At 37.4% G+C, this 23,810-nt stretch overlaps 1 protein-coding gene across 1 annotated transcript in view; it reads left to right on the forward strand.

Moving 5' to 3' along the window:
• The window catches only part of PREP (prolyl endopeptidase), an 87,709-nt gene that overhangs the window by 48,881 nt on the left and 15,018 nt on the right, over window positions 1-23,810 (forward strand). Inside the window, exons 10-11 of the mRNA XM_051792377.1 lie at window positions 1,772-1,875; window positions 22,008-22,144. Coding sequence (XP_051648337.1) covers window positions 1,772-1,875; window positions 22,008-22,144 — 241 coding nt within the window. The remainder of the gene's footprint in view (window positions 1-1,771; window positions 1,876-22,007; window positions 22,145-23,810) is intronic.

Genomic DNA, 23,810 nt, shown 5'->3' on the forward strand with positions numbered 1-23,810 from the left:
GTTTGAGCCCATGACTTGCCAACCAGTCAGCAATGGCTGCTCTCACTGCCTGCTGGTTGCTTAGGCAGAATTTTTTTCTCCTTTTGATTCATTTGCTTAGCATCTACAAAGGATTCGCCATGGCATAGCTCTGTTAACTGGGGCAGAGTGACCTGGAACGTAGAATTAAAATGGAAGGTAAGAAATGGAGGCAGACTGTATGGGAATAAGGAATGGGTGAGGAAAGCAGAGCAGAGAGGTAATTTTTAGGAAGGTGTATGGATATTTTTTAATTTGCATGCAACCTCCATTCACCCAATCATTGGAATAGTCTGACAAAGGGTATGGGGCTGATCCTTGATTAACCTAGATCTTTCTACTTTACTGTTAGAAATCAATACAATTTGCACTTGTACTATTTTTTTTTCTAATGAGAAACAAATTAACATACTGGTGTTTAATACTTATGGCAAAAGTAATAGTAAACATATATATGAAATAATGAAAAAAGCACTTCTAAAACCGTAGATGTTGATACCATAAAAATAATTTTCATTATTCCCTGAAAAATATGGTTATCCCTGCTGTCCACTCCAATCAGACATTTAGGTGACCACTCTGGTATTTTTATTTATTTAGAACACTGAAAAGGAATGCAGGCCCCAATATTACAATGTTTCTTGATATAACTGCTGTGACACTAAAAATAGAAGAAAAGATTCAGTACCAGGAGCTGAATTGCATGTTACTGTAACATTAGGCTGATTGGCTCCTGAAATGCAGTCTGTGACTGTGCTTATACTTCATCATGTGGTTTACTAAGATGCAGCTATTCTGCCTGCTCTGTGTGTAATATTTGTCAGTACATTATCCAGCTTGGGCAGCTGCATTTATGTCAGTTGGCTGCTCTGCCTGTTACTGCCTCCAGTGCTTTACATTGCTCTTTCACATCATTTTCTGGATCCTAATCTTTAAGGGAAACACTGCTTTAATGCTTGTTTGCATCTGTCACCCTGATTAGGTTTGCTAGTCATTTTGTGATAAATGAAGAAAAAAAAATCCCAGCAGATTAGAGTAGTCCTACTTTTAGTCCCCTATTAATTCACCATTATGGAAAAAGCCTTTATCAGTTATTAGAAATGTTGATTTATATCTGTATTCTTTGCCAACCTGTAACTTCCTGATCTTCCACAGTCTATAAAAGTGATTTAATGAGGCAATTCCCTTGTATCAGATATGTTTCCTCATCATTTCATGTTTCAGTATAAATTTTTATAACTGTAACCTCTGTATTAATTACATCTGGTTTCCTGAAAGTATCTAAAATGTACACAATACAATATGGCATTATTTCAGTCAAGTCCTGTCCACATTGGTTAGTTTTATTACCTTGAGGATCCTAGTAGAATACTTGTTGCCTTAACTTTTAGTGTTATTTTCTCTAATATGTGTTTCTAATTTTGCAAGGACCAGCTTGCTGTAAAGGAGAAAAACATAGAATAATTAACAATCAAGTTTGTTTATGGATTATATGTATCTCTAGTGTAGCCATGAATATTAGGGTTTTGTAGTATGTTAGCCAGTGTGCAAACATGATAGTCGCACTGTATGGCATGTACTCAAATGTGTTAAATTATATAATAAATGAAAAAATGTCAGAAGCTACTGTTTTTCACCCTGCCAAGTTACCTTTACCATTCATTCATTACTGCATCACAGTGTGTAAACTGGCATCCTTTTAATGGTGGATATATACTAAATTGATAAACTTGCACTGTATTTTGTATTTTAGGTATTATATATCACTGTGATCTGACCAAAGAGGAACTGGAGCCAAGAGTTTTCCGAGAGGTGACAGTGAAAGGATTTGATCCTTCGGTTTATCAGACAGTTCAGGTAATAAACATGAACCCTGCTGTCTTGCTCTAATCATTTATGCAAGAGTTTAAATTTGTGCTTGGCTGTGAGCGAGAGGGCTTTGATTAGCTCCTGAATTCAGGTCTATGTGCATGCTGAAGGAATCCCACCAAGTCTTGATAGAGAAACTGAAAGATGCCACTGCAAGTAACCAGGGCAGACTCCGTGCTCCCGTCATCTTATATTAGGAGGCAATATGTTCTTTAATTTTTTTTGCGTGTTACGGTATTCTTTTCATGTTTATGTATCTCTTCCATCAGGACAACTTGATATGGCTCCCATAGGCAAGTGATAGGACAAGATTTAAAAGGCAGTGGAAAAATAGAGGAAACTTGGAATAACCTGTTGTCTTCCCAGCACTTCCACAGTATTCCGTGGCCCATAGTGGGAAGTGACAACAATAGATAAAACACTTCAGTCTTCACCACTCTTGTATAAAAATAGTGATAATTTTTGCCCCAAGTTCATGCTGTGGATCGCTATTAAGACCTCAAGAAGAAACTGAGAAGAAAGAAGGAAATGCATTGATTCATTTTTAACTTGTATCAAATATAAAATCTGCCATAGAACTATGAAAAGTCTTACTAAGACAGAAAGTAGGAAAATATCTAGTGATGTGAACAAAAATCATATTCATTCATGTTATGTAAGAATTTCCCATTCTGTTCACCTTACCAAGGAGTGCCATAGCATTGTGTTCATTAATGCATCAGTGCAGTTAGACATGGAGCAACTCTGGTTATCCTAAGAACAGGATTAGACCCTTTGTTTACAGTTCTGGGAGGACTAGAACAAGGAGCAAAAGATGAAAGGAGTTTAAAATACATACATATATGTAATTATAATTTCTAATATAAAACTCCATGAAGCAGTTATTATAAAGGTCTAAGAATTTTTAGTGTTATTCAGGAAGAATTTCTTCATGGAAAGGATTGTCAAGCATTGGAACAGGCTGCCCAGGGAGGTGATAGAGTTCAGCATTCCTGGAAGTGTTCAAGAAACGACTGGATGTGGCACTTAGTGCTATGGTCTAATTGGCAAGGTGATGATCAGTCAAAGGCTGGACTTGATGACCTTTTAAGATCATGGAGTCCAACCGTAAACCTAATATTGCCAACTCCATCACTAGATCGTGCCCCAGAGTGCCCCATCTGCATGTCTTTTAAAAGCCTCCAGGATGGTGACTCAACCAAAATAATTAGGGATCTAGAAAAACAGTCATTATATTGTGATGCTTAGCATATTTAATATTTACAATTTATAGAAAAAAATATTGGAAGGTGGATTCATTATTTTCTATGTAGGATTTTTCATCTGAAAAGTAAGAGTAGAATAGAAGCTTTTTCTTCTATAGACAAAGGTATAACAGGATCTAGTGCCAAAAGTGGAATTTAAACTTAGCCTGGAAAAAAGTGAAATTACGTAGAAGATGAGCAACAGTGTGACAGCATGGCTTGGAGTCTTTGAAAGGAGATTAGATATTTTTCTTAATATCTTATTTTTAATTTTACCTCTGGCACATGCACAGGGCAGGTTCTCGAAAAACATAAAGACAGTAGTATGTGTGCATGAGGTGGTTGTAAATAGCCCCATCTGTTTGTCTCTGCATCTCCAGACAGAAATAACAGTGTGGTAGAGGACAGTTTGCTGGAAGTGTTCTTACAGAAAATGTGTTTTTACTGCTTCGCTTAAATTCATAAATAGACTTTGCAGGATAACTTCAGGGCATAGTAAGCTGAATAAAAGAAAGAAAACTGCATTCTCTTTAGGAAAGAACTTGCTGCAATTATAATACTGCCATCAAACCCAGAAGTATAATGGAACACAAACACCCATGTAATTAGAAAGGGTATAGAAGATGTTGCTGTGAATTAGAAATAATGTATTTTTCTAGTAAATATAATTTTATAAAATAAATGTCCGGAAAAACAAAATCTCGTTTTATATTTAAATCAATTACATGCTAAATTAAGGTAAAGTAGAGCAGTAATACAAATAATTCAAGGAGGAAGCATGCTGTTGCTATGGCCTTGTAAACCTTCAGTTTGCAAAGCACTGGCAGAGCTTCAACGCTAGGCTGTAATAGCGTGGAAGTCAGTATCACTGATTCTGGTTTTCTCCTTACTTACTTCTGCTCAGTTCCAGCTCTAGGGAAATGTGACCTGTGTAGTTACACTGGGATCAGTGCTTCTAAGGAGTACTCTTGGCTCACCAATCATCCAGTTTTGCCTTTTACCAACAAATTATCTCGATATGGCAACATCTTGGAAATTAGTTTCTGATAGCTTTCATTCAAATCCATGGAGAAATCTCAGCTGAACTGTGAAAAAGACTATTTGTAAGAGCCAGGACTGAGACTGCATGGTCACTGTTGTGGTAACTCAGCCTGTCAGTGCTACACACTTCAGCCAGACTCCAGTCCTCATTTCCATTTGTGGAGTCCCACTTAGAGCCTTGATGGTACTTCTACTTGGAGGAGGGAAGGGGAGATGGAAGCTTATCAAAGCAGTGTATAATAAATGGCTATCAGCCTAGATGAAACCTTTGCACAGCCATTCCAAAACCTGGGCAACATTGCAGAGAATTGTGACAAAACCTCAAAATTTAGAATGCAAGAAGTATACTGAGAGTAGGCAAAAACTCATGACTATAGGAGAATGAACAGTGCTGCAGAATTTATTGAATAGTTTTAATTTCTGTCAGAATTACTAAGTAGTAAAAAAAAATGTTGCTGAATCTGTCCTGATCCATGTCCTTAATGAAAGGCAGGTCTCCTGCCAAGGTTCTTCCTTTATTCTCATATACCTGAAGAAATACCTACTATTACTAGCAATCTTCCTAGCTTTGCTATGTAACATACACAGAACTTTAATGAGTTGTTGTTCTTTAGCAGTCTTTGAATATAACTGAGTCAAGATTTGAACTGAAATGTAAGGTGTCATGTATATGAAACCTGAATTAATGGCAATTGGAAAATGCCACAATGCCTGTCTTTTGCTCTTTCAAAGATTTATTACACAGATGTTGTACAGTGCAGGGGTGGACCAGTGATAAAGATTACTACACTAAGAAAATTTGTGGTAGAGCAGCTGCAGTGTTGTACCTAAGTTTAAGATCTTACACTTTGACAGCCCAAAGGAAGAACAAATTACCCACCTTACCTTGCACTGAAGGGAGAGCTGTTTCAATATACTTGGCACACCAGGGTAAGAGCATGCCTGTAAGTTGTTGGCTCTATATGACTCCCTGCAAGTACACAGTCTAACTTACTGTGCTGTAGCTTGTACATATGCCCTTACCTTGAAAGACTCTGTGACCTTCATGAAAAAGTCAAACTGATTAAAATGCTTGCCACACATCAAAAATTTATCCTGGCTAGTCTTGTTGAATGATACATTAAGTTGCATTAATAACTTTTCTGCTGCCAAGCACTTCTTGAAATTTGTTTTTGCTTCCCTGCTTATTTCCATCTATCACAATGACAGACTTTGTCAGGAAATAGCCTGGGGTGGGTTTTACAGAAGGAAGAAATACTTTTGCAAGGACTTAAAAACAGCACTTGCTCTAAGGTGTTTACTGCATTAATAACTCAACTGTTGTTTTAAATAAAAAGCCTTTATTTTATCCTTACAAAGTTGCCAACTAAGTTCTTATATGCCTGTCCATATTAACACCTCACAGTGACACTTAATCATGGATAAAGAGTCTTCTGGTCTGGCTCACAGCTCACCTACTTCTAGGCTGATATGTAGGCTTATAAGTGTTAAAATTGCAAAAACAAAATTGTTGTTTGGCTCCTTTTGCCATTCTTTGAATACCATCTAGTACTGTCCTTAAAATAGTTTGAGATGAACCAAAAATAGATGTTGCTATTGACAGATGCACTTTGGATTAGCTCTTGCAGAAGAAAGATGGAATTTAATAATGCAACTTGCTTTTACAACTCAGTTTGATTTAAAAGCAGCTGCCATTTAGATATTGTTGCAGAAATGAAAGAAGGACAAGTCTTTAAAAGGATATTTCTCATCTTGGGACTGGGATGAATTTCTTCCGATTTCTTTTGCAGGAAGTTTTCTAGGTGAAGTAATTTTCCTGAGTTTGTTTTCTTTTTCAGTCTTTCACTTCCATCTTCAAGCCCTTACAGCACTGATTTCAAGTTATGAGGCATTGATAGGGAAAATTTGTCTATAGTCATTCTCATTCCAAGCGGAACTTTACACTATACAGTTTGGCACAGTGATTATTCTCTGCTTCAGGAAAATACAATACTGAGAGAAGATGAGTCAGGCTTGGGGTTGATTGGCAGAGCTTTGGGAGAAACTTGTGTACAGCACCTGCCCATGCTATTCCTGGATCTTACCATTGCCAGTGGTGTCATTCCATGAGTATTAGATTCCCTCATTAGTATAAAAAATAACAGAGAGAAGCAGAGGAAAGCAGTGTCCTCTGAAAACTGTAGTAAACTCAACCTGCTAAGCAATGCAAGAGCTGATGATATAATCAGCTCTCATTTTTTTGGTATGGTTATAGAGATGGTCTTAATGTTGTTTCTTTCCCTTATGCACAAATATATCATAGAATTAAAGAATGGTTTGAGTTGGAAGGGACTTCAAAGATCACCTAGTTCCAACCCTGCTGCCTTGGGCAGAGACATCTTCCACTAGACCAAGTTACTTAAAGCCCCATCCAGCCTGGCCTTGAACAGTTCCAGGGATGGCACATCCACAGCTTCTCTGGGGCAACCTGTTGCAGTGCCTCACCACCCTCACAGTAAAGAATTTCTTCCTAATATCTAATTTAAACCTGCCCTCTTTCAGTTTAAAGCCATTTCACCTTGTCCTATTACAACATGCCCTTGTAAAAGGTACCTCTGCAGCTCTCTTACAGACCCTCTTTAGCTACTGGAAGGCCACAATTAGGTCACCCCAGAGCCTTCTCTTCTCCAGGCTGAAGAATCCCAGCTCTCTTTGCCTGTCTTCATAGAAGAGGAGCTCCAGCCCTCTGATCATCTTCATGTCTCTCCTCTGGACCCACTGCAAGAGGTCTGTGTCCTGCATATGGTGGGGGCCCCAGAGCTGAGTGCAGCACTCCAGGTGGGGCGTCACCAGTGGTGACCTGCTGGCCATGCTTCTTTTGATGCAGCCCAGGACACAACTGGCTTTCTGAGCTGCGAGTGCATATTGCTGGGTCATGTTGACCTTCTTGTCAACCAAGACCCTCAAGTCTTTCTCCTCAGGGCTGCTCTCAGTTCATTCTCTACCCAGCCCATATTCGTGCTTGGCGTTTTCCTGACCTAAGTGCAGGACCTTGCACTTGGCCATGTTGAACTTCCTGTCATGGTCCCACTGAGTGGCATCCCTTCCCTCCAGTGCGTCAACTGCACCACACAGCTTGGTGTCATAGGCAAACTTGCTGAGAGTGCACTCAATCCCACTGACTGTGTTGCTGACAAAGATGTTATGCAGCGCCGGCCCAAATGCCAACACCTGAGAAACTCCACTCATCAATGCTCTCCACTTGGACATCAAGCTGTTGACCATGACTCTGAGTGTGACTATCTATATGGATAGTCACTGGAAGCTGGAGAAACATTCAGTAGCTTTGAATCTCTCTGTTGAGAGAAAGCACTCTCATACCAGAGAATAAAGGCATGTACTTTTTACGTGGATTCTCAGCAGAGACAAATAATTCTCCCCTTTTCTTCAGAAGAGTAAGTTATTTTAGCATCATTTTCATCCCTCTCTTAAGAGTCCATCACAAGCAAAAAGGGATTGATTTTTGAAGAGTTGGACTTTCTTTCTTCTAACAGTATTTGAGGTTTGAATCCTTCCCTGGTCTCATGGGATGGGAGGGTAGAATCAATACTTGAGGAAAACAAGTTGCATATTTTTATTTTTTTCTGGTTTATTCCTTTTATTTTCTTTGGGATTTCATATTGCGGTAAGGAAGAAAATAAGGAAATATTGGGAGGAGGAAGGAATGTGACAAACACCACAGTTTTAGTGCTCACCACAGTGTAGTAGACACCTGCCCTCTTGCAGGGAGAAAATAAACTTTGAGCCACTTCTTTCAGAGCTCCCAAGAAGAGGGCTGAAGTCTTCAGCTCTGATCTCACCTAGTGTTTTGGCAGTGACTGTGGTTTTGGCACCAAGACACCAGTCTGGCTCTGGAGGACATCAACAAAATGATAGTGACAACTGTGACAGCATTGGCAGTTTGCCTATGTGAATTTAACATCTTACACCCTTGGCATATGGTTGTTACAAACACCACTTTAATCTGCCATTACCTCTTCTAATTGGAGGTGAGTGAAGAAACACTAACTGAAAATGTAGTGCTCTAGTTTTAAGACCCCATAGTTCTTGAAAGCCAAGAGATTGTATATTAAATATGTTACGGATTTGCAGCCACAGTACACTCCTTTTTAAGGGTCGAAATTGTCAGAATCAAGGCGTTTATGTCTAGAAAGAGTATCAAGTAAAAGATTTCTTATGATGACCTTACATATCCTTGAACTTTGAAATCCATATGCTGGAGCAGCAGAGTAGCAGTTGTCTACCATTTAAGTTGATTCTACACTCATATTTGAGCAACTCCATTGAATGCAGCTCAGATATTCCTTAAGTATCTGGAATAGGAACAAGATCTCTCTATTTCAAGTAAGAGGGTGAAGGGATAGACTTTGTATTGCTTTCTTCACCAGTCGAGTTCAAATCCTGGTTTAAGGTGTAAGTGTCTGGATTTGCTTTGTCCCCTTCTTATATACCACAGGGGATTGATGCACAGTTTAGGAAGTTGGGAGCTTTTGTTTAGCAGAATGCACAATGGAAATGTGGTTTGGGATGGAGGAGTACAAAACTGCTTTTAGGAAGAATTAACACAATGCTAGTCCACACAATGTGGAGAGTAATGCTAAAATACTAAAATAATATTCTCTGTGTTCATTTGGATCATTATACAGACTTTGTGATTCACTAGTTCCAAGCTTGTAATAGTACATTGTTTATTTTTTCTACTAAGTGTGCAAGGAATGGGAGAGCTTCTTAAAATGTAAGATTCTGTAGAACCTTCATGCTCTAGACTTTATAAAAGCATTCATTTTAAGCCTTTGAGAGAAGCAATTGCTTAGTAGTTTAACTAAAACTCATTATGAAATATTATTCTTGTACCTTCCTCAGTAGAACTCTTGTTTGAACTTGCAGTGATTTGTTTTTCACTCTTCTAGTTAATAGAGATGTTACTTGATTTACTTAACCCAAGCTGCATTCCATGCTCCATTTCCTTGTCAGAATTCCTTAAAACACAAGGCAAAATAGCATGGCCTAAAACAGACCTGTAACCATTGAACACAGTGTAGAGAATCCCTTTTTAAACACAGGAGTTTCAAACAAGAGCTGAAGCAGTTGTAGTAGAGCTAAAAGAATTGCCTCCCGTGTCTTAAATAATTGCATTGTTAATTATAAATAAATAGTTTTGATTTTTACAATAAATTACAAAATATATTTTCGCCATCAGGAAAATGATTTAAAAACTTGTTCACTTAGACACCTGAAATGAGCATGTGTTGTTGAGCCTTCAGGAATCTCAGTAGGTAGATTCTTTGCCAATATAGAGATACTAAAATGATAATGTTGTAGTGAAAATGCTTAGGTTTTGTCCTTTTTCTGAATAAGTCAGTGAAGATTTTCTTCCCTTCTATTTTTCCTCCAACTTTCATATTCACTCCTATGATTGAATGCACCTCCAATAATTAAGCATGAACACATTACTGTTTTAATTAACTTTCTTACTCACAAGATAAATAAAAATTCTATTTATTGTTTCTCAGTAGGAATCTACTTTCAACTTTTCTTCTCCCATTTGTATAGGCTTATCAATGTTATTTCTCAAAGGCAGTGAGTATTATTAACTTCATTCTATAGGAGCAGAAGCATTCAGAATGAAATTTGTCTGTGGCTGCACACTGATGAGGTGTTGCACAGGGGATATTCTTTGCTGTTCTGATAGCACTGGTTTGCTAATCCTCAGAGCTGAGTCTTCAGGTGTGGTTTGAAAACTTAATCAAGACAGTTATTAAAATCTTACACAAATGGCAGTTCATACAACTTCAGCATCAATAAAAAGCCACCATCTTGATATCTCTAATAGTAATAAATGCTGACAAAACACTGTCTTTTGATCACTATGGTGTTTGTGTGTCTTGTGTAGTGCAGATTGTATGGCCAATACCATCACTGGTGGAGGATCAAACATACAGAATGCTTCTACAGAAAAACTGCTCTGAAGCTTCTTTGTGGCTGTTTAATTCTTGCTCAGACTAAGTAGTCATAAAAATGGGAAATTTTGGCAGACTAAGGACTGCCTGCATAGTCCTCTACTGAAAGTAAGAAGTGGTAGCTGCTCCTTTTCTTTTCTTGATCACTTTTTTGAGACTAAATGTCAAATTTTGGCATGCCAACATTGTTCAGAATGAGAGTGCTCCTTTTCAGTGTGGAAATTTTTCTATCCATCTGCCTACCCGTAACTTTCCCTCATGGAGCCTGGCTGGGGGGTTGTTAAATTGTGCTGATAATGCTTCATTGAGGACAGATTGCTCTGGGACAAAAATTGTTGGTTTTATTCACACAGCTGGCAAAAGGTCATTAGATGATTGCAGTTGTCAGTCATCACTAGTGTGGGCCAGCATTTGAGCCACTGATCTAGCAGGGAGACACATTGAATTCCTTTACCAGGTCAGCAAGATAACCACTTTTCTGGTTATATTTTTCAGTACTGTGCTAGCAGTGTCATGTAAGTCTGTTTAATAGTCACTGGGTTTCTGAAGAAGGGAATTTACATTTAGTAAGAGTTAATTACACAGGTATGTATCTGTCTCTGCCAGAGAATGGTTTTTAAATTCAAACAGATTTCCAGAATAATAGTAATTATAGTCATTTATTTCTTAGTGAAGCTTATATTACTTGAGAATAAAATATTGTGCACTCTGTTAATAAGTATTTACCCATTCTGTAATATAGAGTTTTAAAAATATTTTCTTTCATTTTAAATGTAAATGTTTAATATATAAATATTTAAACCATTTTCTGCAATTTAACTAATACAGATTCATAATTCAAGTGGTGAATTTTTGAATGTATCTCTGTTCTCACCAGCTGCTCCTGTAGTTTTTATTACATATGTAAACTCCCTGGATGGCTTTCATGTTCCTCGAATAGTTGTGGTTTTGTGAAAGGCAAAAGGCAGTGAGAATGGAGGCACTTGTTCTCTTTCAGAGTCTGTCTTCTCCACTTCTGGTTTTGAAGCTTCTCTTCTTGATATCATATAAAACCTGTATAAAAACAATCTCAAAGCTCAATCGGAGCATGCTGATCTGTCCTGGGCATTGTGACAGGCCACTTCTGCCTGTACCATTCACGACTGGTTCTTTGTCTGCCTTATTCTTAAAAGCCTTCAGACTCCCTAGGCAATCTGTCACAGGTTCTCACTGAATTTACTGTTAAAAAGCTTTTGGAGGGAGCAGGGTATATGCCACAAGGTCTCACCTAAACTCCCTTGTTGCAGCTGAAATGCACTGCTTTGTGTCCCTCACTGACGTGGAAGACAAATAGTTCTCTTCTAGTTACAGCAAGCTTCTGCATATTTAGAGACTGTCACCATGTGTCCCTCAATTATATTTTCCTTTAGACTAATACCAAACCAAACAAAAGAAAAATCTGCACTCTGTTGGGTTTTTCTAGTGGATTCTACTTCCTGGGCCTCCTGTCACGCTTCTTTCTCCTCCCTGGAATCTGTTTAGATGCTCATACACACATACGGTGTGCCATGGTTTCGACTAAACACGACATTCTGTCTGAGGCTTTGCAAATGTTGAATGCAGCAGAAGGGGTTATTTCATATGTCTTGTGACTGAGACTGCTTTATATGTCTCCATGTAGAGTTTGCCTTTTCTCTAACGATTCACTGTTTGTTCAAGTTCAGTTTGGCGTGCACTGCAATTCCAAAATACTTTTCTAAATTACTTTTTAGTCAGTTGTTTGCTATCGTGTATGTGACTGCACGTGTTAGAGTACAGTGTGTTACATTTCTGGCCTTGCTGGATTGAGTTTTACCTTTTCAGGTAGTTTTGTCTTCTGTTTGTTACTCTTTCAAAAAAGCACTCCCTCTTTTCTGCAGTCTCAATGTTTCCTGTTAGCAATTAAGCTTCACCGCAGCTCCATACTCCATTTAAATACTTTACAGTGAATGCATCTCTCGTTCTGAATGGTGTCCCTGTAGGCTACCAGGGGACTGGAGTGCTTTCAGAATAGACATGGCTCTGGCAGAGCTGGGAGGTTTGTGTTTCAGAGCTCCAAGCCTCCAAACACACGCAAGTTGATAACTATTTTATGCAGTTATTTATTATGCTTTGCATATAACTGTTACAAAGAGGTTTAAGATAGTAGAGCAGCCTGCAGAGAACAAATTAGAAAGTTGTTGCTCCTTTATTTACTTGCATTATTGCAGTTCTTTGGAGTCTTAGTTGCAAACCACATTCAACAGTGTGCTGGATGGCATAGAAATGAAGACCGTCACAAGGCTCTTCAACCACAGCTTGAAACAGAACAGAGAGATATATTATGTTTGGAAGATTAATAAAGATTGTTATGCATTAACTACATAAAGGAGATAAAAACATATTAGAATTGCTAATATTTAAAGCTAATTAAAAATGCAGATAAACTTCTGAGATATGTATATCTCAAGAGATATTCTGAGTTATAATTATACTCCTAATCACTGTAGCCCAATAAAATTATACTTACTGTCTTCACCCAGGGTCAAAACTACTTGGTGGATTAGGATTTTTGTTGTTGTTAATTAACATTCATCATCATGGTGGAAAACAGATGAATAGAGTTGAGAGTGGAAAACAGCCATTTCAAATGTTGGTGAGATTTTACATAGACATATGTAAGATGAGAGCCTCTGCAAAGTAAATGAGTCTGTGTGGCCACTCCTGAGAGCAGACTCTGCTGTTGAGAGGGAAAAAGGGAAGCAAATTGTAGCATATCTTATAACCTTAAGTTATGACTCTTGCATTCAGTGTGAACATGATTACCGTAGAAAAGGATACATATTAAGATGAACATATAATAGTTATGAGCAGTTCAGTTTGTACTGAGAAAATAATTTTAATAAATAGTAATGAGGAGGTTTTGGAGAACCTCTCCTACCAGTTTTCTATGGCACAATCACACCTCTTAATAATACATTGGTGTTGCTGGCCACTTTCAAGGACATAGTCACTGTTTGTACCAAACAAAAAAATTGCACTGATAACAGGTAAGGAAGAGCTAAAAAATCTTCTTAGTTAATAGTTGTGTCAACAGATTTTGTGGGTTGTTTTTCTTAATTGGCATTCACTGCTAAAGAGAGAGGACTAGTTAAATACAAAGTGCTTTGATAAGTATCCAGAGATGCAGTTGTAGACTTGTGTAAATGGAACATATGTGAATGGGATTGTTCAGGAGACCTCTCTGTTCATCCTCAGTATAAGAACTGAAGTAGTAAAAACTCAGAAATCACAAAATCTTGGAGCATTCTGAAAGAACATTTTTTCAAAGGAAAAGAAAGGAAGATAGCACTTCACTTTCTACTCAGAAACAGTTCAATCACTAATTATGTGAGCTTTTTTCTCTTGGCTTTTTTCTGCTTATGATGCAGCACAAATTCATCAGTGTGCAGTTTTATTAAGGGTAATCTAGTTTGCATCTTCATTTAGCTGTTGATTTGATTTTATCAACACTGCTCAGAAGTACTGGTAGAATATTATCTTTCCTTAGATTAATAATTTCTGTTCTGTCCTTGAGACATCTCCCAGGAGATTTATGGGACAAGGGAAGCCTCTAAGAACTATCATTGTTATTCACAGTAACTAGTTTTTCAACTGTGTAGATGAATGATATAAAGAAATAGATGATTTCCTTAATTCTGGCTTCCATTCTCACAGACAGGGAAAAATTGATACATAAATTCTCCTTGACAACTCCCTGAACTGCTTGCTTTTCAGCCAATTTGTCAATTATTTTTGAAAGTAATAGTGCACAGTTATCCCTGCTAACAGATAAAAATAGAGAAGATGCAGAAAAGCTTCAAAGCGTAATTGTAGAATGCCGAAATTAGGAAATCTTTTATTAACAATAACATCCGTGACATTTTCTTTCTGCTTACTAGTGGTTTTTGAACTGTTAGCACTCACTCGAGTTGATTTGACATCATTAGATACTTGATCTTATTAGTAGTTGATTATTAGTTGTGGATTTCCTTATGTATGAAACAAGTTTGTTGAATTTTGCTGTCTTGTTCACATTTTGCCCAAGAAAGGATTGCTGAAAACTGTCCTTAGCTTAAAAAAAAACGAAAAAGCATTCCTTTTTTGTTACTTGTTTATCTCTGCCCTGTTCTAACAGTATTACAAGGGTGCATCAGCACATTCCTTGGTGTTTCTGTTATGAATTATCTTCAAAGGTTTTGTTTTGGCATCTGTCTGAAAATTACACCAGCAATTGAACTTTTTGCTGGCTTGCTTTATACTGGATTTGGTTTAATTTTTTTCCCGAAGTATTGTTACAACAGTGAATGAAAACACATCCGCATAATTCTCTTCTGCTTCTTGCTACTCACTGAGTGATTTTTCCTTCATTGTACAAATGAGTACTGCAAATCTGGAAACAATAATACTGTCTCAAAGGCAAGGAAGTGGTCACCAAGACAGAATTGTTGAAATCAATAGCATCTGATCCTTAGAATTATTTTTTCGAAGATAGCACCACAGATATTTTCTAGGACTCTAGTTTTACCTTGACCATTCTCAAGGGCTTTTTTCCCTTTGCTACCATTTTGGTGGGTTTTTTAATCATGTAGGGACACAAATGGGTAACTTTAAATTCAGGCTTAAGCTCTAGAAAGTAAATTTATGTAGCTATAAATTGTGCGAGAAAACACACGTGGAAGTGCTTCACAATACTTGTATTGACCTGTTTATGTCAGTAAGTACTTCAGAAAAAATATGCACAGGATAAGTGATTTGGAACTGATTTTGAAACTTGCACTGCCCAGTGCAGATGATCTCTGTTTCCTCTCAAACCAAAAAGCAGGAACAAAGAGTATCAACCATTTTTTCTATTATTATACTAGCCACATGCAGAATTTTTGTAGGTGTTTAGTGATTTATAGCACCTCTGATTTTGGGTAACCAACTTTACATCTATAAACATGATTCTCTAAGGAAGAGAGAGTAGAACCCTCTGAAATTGCCTGGCTGTTGAAAGTCACAAAGAAAACTTCTTGGCAATATAAGGGGAATACATTGGTCTTCTTGGGGCTTTTCACAGAAGCTGGGTACTTGACATCACCAGTGTCAAAATTGAGTTTTTTCTGTGCAGGAATTTTTGAATTCAGGTTTACACCTGATATTTGAGCACCCTGAACTCTGTAGATGCCTGTGTGTTAGGGAGAAAATCCAACAGTGATTGTGTCATCTTTTCGAAGCTTATAAACACTCAGAAGTGGGGCCGTGTGGAGATAACCAAGCAAGTTTTGAGCAAGATGGGGTCAGAAACAGAAAAGCTGAATTAGCTAATTACTGTTTGAGTGAATGTGTCTGTTTCTCAGCACATTGGATTACATGTGTGCCCCTACCACAGCGTAATAAATAAGAATAGTTATTTTGCAGTAGTTTGGAGAAGGTAAGTTCTCTCCCTTGCTCTACCTCATGTAAGTTGCCTCTACATTTTTATTCTTACGGCGTTTCTCATTACAACTTGAACTGATTTCCAGCATGGTAAAAATAAGTAGTGTTTACTTTCTAATGCCTACATACTGTTACAGTGAGTTGTCTGTCTCCTGTCAGGACAGTTTACTCAATGAAGTAAAGCTTGATTTATTGACAGAAGTTGGACTAGCCAGCAGCTGTTATTTATGTTTTTATTCAAAAAGGTGTACTACTTCCATCAAGACATCCCTTTGTTTATCTCATGCTATACTAGTTCATAGTACTGGATTTCTTGAATACATAAGCACAGAGGTAATTCAGAAAATAGACTGTAACTTACAAAGGCTCCTGGGATGTTTTTCTGTTCAACATGACTACAACCTACATTTTAATGAAAAGGTAAATATTATCTATCTGGTATCTGGCTGCATCTACACTGTACACCAAGTCATCTTCAAGGCAAATTGATGAAAGACAAGGAATAACTGTGTGGCAGGTGCTAATTATTCTACTTCAGGAAGCTTGGAGATCCCACTGAAAGGATAAACATTTAGAAAAGAGGCAAGAAGTCTTTCAAGTGAATGTGGGGGGGGTCTCATTGGATCCCATTTACCACTAAGGCTTTATGTGAAGGGGAATGCTGCCTTTTAACTAATCTAGAAAAGTGGGGTTTAAAAGAAGTATATGCCATGCCAATCTTACAGGATTTCTGATTTTTCACTTGTATTTTTCTCGTCTTCCCCTACATCCTCCCCTCATCCTTTTAGATACCTCCCTGCAATCAATTGCATCTCAGCAGCTGAACTTATTAGCAAGGCATTTCTTCTAACCGTCTTCTAACTTTGCCTCTCTCAGCATGAGTCTGCTTTTTGTGCTAGTGGGTAGGTGGTGAAACAATTTCTTCTGAAAGGCTCCTTGATTATTTTCATAGTGCCTTTGCAAACATCTGTAGGGGGTGTTCTTCTTTCTGAGTTTTACCTGCATGAATTTTTACTGTGCTGAGTTACCTTGGCCCATGTCCAGCTCTGTGTTAAGCAAGCTTTGCAACCCACACAGAATTGCTTTGAAGCTAATTTAATAGGCTTTAAGACTGGTGAGGATTCCCCTCTGAAGAAGGGAAGCCACAGATCCTGTGGATTTGCTCTGTAGTGGTAATAGTTCTCTATTATTTCTCCTGACTTCTGATTCTTGCTGTATATAGGAATACAAAAACCAAAGTGTGATGAGAAGTCTTCATCTCTCACTTAATGAAGGAAATGCTTTGTGTGAAACTGGATGCTTGAAATGCAGTTCCAAGGAGTAAAAACTGAAGTAGGCATTCCCTATAGCTGACTACTCAGCACAGCCGTGCCTGTGGCTGCTGAGACTGAACAGGGTGTTTTGCTTCCCCGGCACTGTCTGTGACCTTGTGGTGGCCACGGCAGTGTGGGGGCAACCACACTTATCTAGAAGCAGAAAACAATTGCTACATTTCACCAAGACTGCTAAATCCTGTGTTTGTTTCACATGAAAAGAAGTTCTCTCAGGAAAAGTATATAGGGAACTTTGGAACAAAACTAATTTTAAAGGCATTGTTGTGGCGTTATTAAACCTAAATTATCGAACAAGCGTTTTTAATAAGGAGTATTCAGGCTTGATTTGTATACCTTTTTAGTTGCTCTTTGTGTAATTCTTTGGGATTTTACACAATGAATGTCAATCTAATGAAAAGTGTAACTCTTACCTGGTTTTGATCAAGCACACAAAGACATGGAAAGAATTGCTATTTCTGATATGTAATATCTAATCTTGAAAGAGGGTTTGGGAGAGACATTATTAGAATCACTACTGGCTTTCTAAGAATAATTAGCCAACTGTGGCTTACGGAATGTTTTTGAGTCCCAGAAATCAAAGTTTCTTTTCATGTGTAAATTTCATGTTTTATCTGCAGGAAATAATCCTTTCTGAAAAGCCAAACTAACACTTTTTAACTGGATTTTAATTCTCTGCCATTAATGAGCAAGTCAGAAAAATGATAAAATGTTTCTAAACATTCAGATATTATTCACAGTTTAAAAATATATGCATTAGACCCATATGGATAATATTGTCTTGAATTTGTGGTTTACAGCAGTATTTCAAAACCTGTGTTGAATCTCACCTTAAAAGGTTAATTTTAAATGTGTGCAATTTTGGAGTTGGTTTTTGCATAGAAGGATTTTAGGTTTTGTAAAAGCAAGATGATTTCACGTGTACATTCAGTTTTCTTCACCAAACAACTATAATTACATCCTTTAATCTGACCATTATATAAACAGAGAAAATATTTCTGAAAGTGAGAAAAAGTGAAACTAAATACTCACAAGTGGCTGAGTTTTTTAAAAATGGAAGTTTCTATTCAATGTCAGTTGTCTTCGGTATTTTTAATTATGTGACACAATGTGAGTATTCAGGCAGATTAGGTTTATTTATCTGTTGTGATGATTGCATCATTTCATTTAATATTCATAGATACTGGTTTCATATTTACTCACAAAAGAAATGCATAATGGATGATTGCCAAAATTATTTTTAGTTCTGTGTGTAAGTATAAATGTCTGTCTGTATTGTCTCTATAGACAAATGAAAGAAAAACTTTGTCTTCAACCTCTTACTTCGAAATTCTCTTAGCTTTTTTAAAATACTTAGTTTTACCTCCTTGTGACCTGAGATGGAGAGGATGCTTCTTGTCACTGCAGAGGCAGAGGTGGATAACCATAGTCTTTCTGAATTTAGGTCTCTGTCTACAATGCCAGCTGATTGTTCCTATCTTCCTTAAGTAAAGATTCACCTAACATAAATACTGCACATTTAAGACAAATAATAATTAAGAGGATGAAGACCTTTCCAGGAATGAATGTATAGAACCTTTTAATCCTGTTTAACTCCTAAGTAAATTTACAAGCCCAATCACACAGTCATTAACTGTATTTACGTGTAAAATTTACTCTGTAAACTGTCTTAGAGGTAAACTTCCACTGACTTTTTTAGTCCATGAAAATGGAATGTAAATTGCTTTCAAATGCTAAGTTTAAAAACAAAATAACACACCACTCTATAAATATATATGTGTGCATGAAGGAGGAATGACTGAGATTCATTTTTGTGTAGCTTATATAGCTTAATCTTCATGTAGTTTGTAGTAATGACTAACTGTGCAAACAGTGTTGCTTTCTGCCTGAGTCACAATAAGTACACTCGAGGCTATAAATTTATGCCTCAGGTTCCAGCATCTTAATCGAAAGTGATTCCTTCTGGCACTGAGACCCCTCTGGCATGTGACAGATAGGGACTTCAGTGTGAGACAAAGTGAGCTACAACTATTTCGGGGCTGTTGTACTGCTCCAGCTCCTAGAATAGCACCAAGGGTTGAATGCAGCAGGAGTGCCCTGTCAACCACACAACATTGCTGGTGCATTCCTAAAGGCTGAAGATACTTATTTTTGGCATCTCCCCCCTTGAATGGTGAGTTCCAGCATTCATAATAATGTTTCTGAAGTGTTTTGTCTCCATCCTTTTCCCTCCAAAATCACTTTGCTAACTTGTCCTCTTATATATGCTGACTATAGTGACATGAGTCCTTATTTGAAAATATATGAGCAAGAAGTAATATAATGTGACTGGCACAAGTGGATCACTCCTATCTGTGATAAAACAGAAAACAGGAGTACCCTTTCATGAGCATTTACCACTGTAAAAGCTGAGGGCTTCTAAAATTAGGCTGAAACACCATCTTGGGAAATTCTTCTTTTTAGGGCTTGCCCTTTGTGGTTTACCTTAATCTTTGAGATAGAAGCACATCCATTTATCCGTTATGTGAATAAACCATTGGACTTGCTTCAAAAATAACACCTAATTTAAAGATGAGATTGAATCAGTTGCTGAAAATAGTCTATTTGGAGAAGCTTAAATACCTTCACGTATCTTAGTGTCTCACTGAATTGATTTCCATCGCACTTTCGTGTGTTCATCTTGGTGGGAGAGGTAATCATTATTTTAGCAAAGATAGGAGTGAAAACTCTTAAATTGCAAATGTCATCTTGACATACATCTTTTATTATTTTTGAGTTTTCATTTAATGCTATGTTATTTTATCTAAACTGATGACAATAAAATCCCTACTGAAGTCAGTTTTTAGAGAGCTATTTAAAAAAAAAAAAGGCCCTTTTTCAGAAAGAAGAAGTAAAATTAGTGGCATCCTTTAATCATCAGGAAAGAACTGGCCAATGGCAGTAAGTTTCCGGAAATGTAGGAAGGCCAGGTGCTCACATCATGTGAGTTGCCAGCAACAACTGGAGTTGATGGATGGCATTTTAGGGAAGAGTCTCTGGAACTCCTCGTTACCAGCCTCAGTGGTTCTCCTGTTTATCGTTTACTTTATTTGTTTATAGTGTTCAACTAATTACTTAAAGTGAAAATTCTTTGTATTCTACTGTTCTGCAAGCACTTTGTCAGCAAAGATACAGTTATGGCAGTAGTTGGAAACAGTGATTTAATCTGTGTAAAAATGCCCTTAGGCTTTCGTTTTGATTTTTTTTTCCCATCTGCTGGATACTGAAATACTGAATTTTTATCTGTAATATGTCTACAGGTTTTAGTGAAGCCTTCAGAGGTAGATGTGGTTTTGAAATTTCTCGCATTTCATTAGCAATGATTAAAATTAAATGTGATTATTTTGTTTTCAACGTGCCGTGTGGATTTACATGTTTCACATTACAGGCAATGCTCAGAATAAATGTGTTGTGCAGGTTCATATTACTGTTGAGGTTCATGTGTTGTAAAAATAGATCCTGTTGATTGTGTGCTTTATAAAGCATGCTAGGACTATTTCCTTTAAAAGCACAGAAATTATAAACACACAACAAAATTATAAGAATGTGTCATTTTTCATTTACTACGTTTTTGTTCTAATTAGAGTTGAAGCTGCAACTAATGATGCTGAAACAAAGCAATGAAAACTAATCAACCAGAACTTTAGGACATGCCGCAAACTCCATTCACACCCACATGTTTTGCTTGACTGGTAAAATATGACAGGCTGGATTCTAAATTAGAGTATGCAGGCAGATACATACATCAAAACAACAAGATGTGAGAACTGTGTTAAGCAACTACTATCTATGTTTGTGTACATGGAGTTCAGCTTTTAACTTCACGCAGTGCTGTGGCAGTAATAGAAAGACATCTGCAAGCAAGTGCTATGTGGGTACTTGGTGTTTTGGGAGCTGGTTTCCTGAAAGCCAGTGGGCAGTTCAGAAGTCTTGCTGGGTGGACTGGAGATTCTGCAACATTGGGGCTCCTGGTTCTAGTTGCCTGGTAGTGTCTGGAAAGCACCAAGTGCTACAAAAGTTTCTGTCATATGGCTTATGTTACCACCATGATGAGGTGAACTGGTTGTTCAGACAACCGTGAAAGACTGGGCAATGCTGAGTCCACTTTTGCTGGATACAGACTTGCTTTGGTGAATTCATGCTGCACGTGGAAGAGTTGAGTAGTCAGCTTTTTGCTGTTTTCACAAGGCTGAAAAAACAGTGTCTTCAGCTATTCAAAGTTTTTTATCTTTGCACTTGAATTCAGTGTGTGAAGTGACTCCACTGAGAAATGTTAATGCTAATATATTAATGCTAATGTATTAATAAGAAAACCAAAATACTCTGACTTTTTAATATCTGTGGCCTTAAACTTGTGGTGAAATTTATGTTTTTACAAACAAAGACTGCTGCATCAACTGATATGAAGGAATTTTTGGTGATTTCAGAAGCACAAGACCAGATCTTCAGAGAGTTTTACCTATTTATTTGTACTAACAGCTCTCTCATGTCTGAAACAGTGCAATGCATGAGTTTCTTCTCTGTCTGCTGTTCTCTAGTGTCTGAAGTTTGAATTTTTAAAGAGGAGAAATTTTAGAAATTATAAATTTAGATTGGAAATCTGATTTTAGTTCTGTTTGTTCTCTGTGCCAGCTCAAGTCTGCTGCTTTCACTATGATGGACCATGCAGCCCTTGAGTTTTCACAATGCCAATCTTCCCTTGCAGAGAATTGTATTCTTTTTGTAACATTTTCTTTAACCCTCTTGTATGTAGAATTAATGTATAAGGTACATAAACATGATACTGTCATACCCTTTGTACTGTCTCATTTTGATACATTTTCCAGAGCTGTTAAGCAACCAATTAGGTGATGGCCATTACTGAACCTGACCTGGGCCATTGGCACAGATTGCCTGGAAAGTTTCACCCCTAGGACACCTTAGAAGGGATCACCTCTGATTCTTGTCAACAGCAGTTGTGGAGAGTTACAGCACTTAAGATCATTAAGGATTTCTTTTTCTCGTCTTAGGTTTTCTACCCTAGCAAAGATGGTACTAAGATCCCTATGTTTATTATTCACAAGAAAGGAATTAAATTAGATGGTTCTCATCCTGCCTTTTTGTATGGATATGGAGGCTTCAACATATCAATTACACCAAGCTACAGGTAAGTGGGGTATTTCATACGTTCTTCTGAAGTATCTGGTATTAACAGCTGTCACAGACTGAGAGCAGGGTGGATGATGGATCTGACAGGATGCATTTCAGGTCCTTGAGACGCAAGGTGAGGGCCATAAGGACTGCACATCAGTGCCCAGGCGCCATTTGTCTGCTTTGTTAGTTCTGAATTCAAGGGTTTTGCCCAGGCTCACAAAAGAAATTTATGTCAGAGTAGAGAAGTGCTCTGCTTTTCTAAGGTTTACAACAGGCACCCTGCCCTTAGGATTATACCTCGGCTTCTTCCTGCTCTGTCACTGAGCTCAACAGAAAAGCATATGGACATATATTAAGCAAATATTTGAACACTTTGCTGAACTAATGTCATTGGAAGTTTTCTTTTTTCCAAGTTAATTACCTATGTCTACATATTATAGAAGATCAAATGTTTGTCTAAATTAATGGAAATAATCAAAATTTCACAGCATTTTCATATAATACTTTAGAAAAGATTACATCAGAAGCAAAATCCTACTGTGTCCCAAAGGATTGGGAAAGACGAAAGATGATTCTGTCTTGAGAAGTAAATGATGTGATCTCTGCAAATGCAAAGCAACACATTGTAAATCGAAAATGCTGTGTGCAAAACAGGATTTGTAGCCCTCAAAAGCCATAAGCTTTATTGAATAGATGATCTTTTTAGAGAAAAGGCTTATTTCTTCAGCAAGGGAGTTTGAATAGACTTGCTGAGAGGCAGCGATTTTCTGAATATCTAAGACAGGCTCCTAGGTGAGGCAGAGGAAAACAGAAAGGGAAAGGATTGAATAGAGAGCAGTTTTTCAGATAGCAGAAGAGAGCTCACCAACAGAAAAATAATCTACTATGAAGCAATCCTATTAAGCTAAGGTACTACTAGTCTTGCTTTAGAAGCAGCACATTTCAAGAAATCCTTAGCAGTGCTCACTTTTCCAGGTCGCAGTGATTGTATTTCTGAATAGCATTTACAGTTTCTCGTCCTTTCTAGCAAATACTTTTTCAAACCATGGACCTCCCATCTTTTGTTCTGTGATTATTTGTAAGCTTTTTATCTGCCTCATAAAGCTACATTTTTAATTTCCTGTGGTTTTTAAGAAACACAGTTATATAGTCCAAATAGTTTTTAAATTCCTTTTTAGTTAGGTTCAACCACAGATTTATTACAGTTTATTGTAGATGCTGAAAACTGTGATAGAACTTACCAAGTTTTCTTTTTTAAAGAATGTAAAATAAATATCATGTATCTGTTGATTTAAGGTAAAATTTCACATTCTGCAGAGCTGACATGAGCGGGCTGTTAGCAAAAAGAGAAGGTATTTCACAGTGCCTACTTCCACTTCCCATCCATTGGCCCTGGTGCTTGCTGGAACCTTTGCTAAGTTGATTTATATTGAAAGAATGACATAAAACTATCCCAGCAAAATGGAGTGGGTGGTTTTCTGCCATTTTGGCAAGTTAAAAATTGATTCTCGTAGGAGTCCAGCAAACAGCAGCAAGAGGGTGCAGCTGACAGTCAGAAGAGATGAAGATGGGAGGTGTGAGCAGTGACCTATGTTTTCCTGAACCCTATGAAACCTTTTTTATACAGTTCATAAAATAAGAATATGAATTTGTAACAATCCCTTAAAATTAAGTGCACA

The sequence above is a fragment of the Manacus candei genome, unplaced genomic scaffold (genome assembly GCF_025592945.1).
Source record: "Manacus candei isolate 608988 ecotype Guabito, Panama unplaced genomic scaffold, ASM2559294v1 h1tg000034l, whole genome shotgun sequence".
NCBI lineage: Eukaryota > Metazoa > Chordata > Aves > Passeriformes > Pipridae > Manacus > Manacus candei.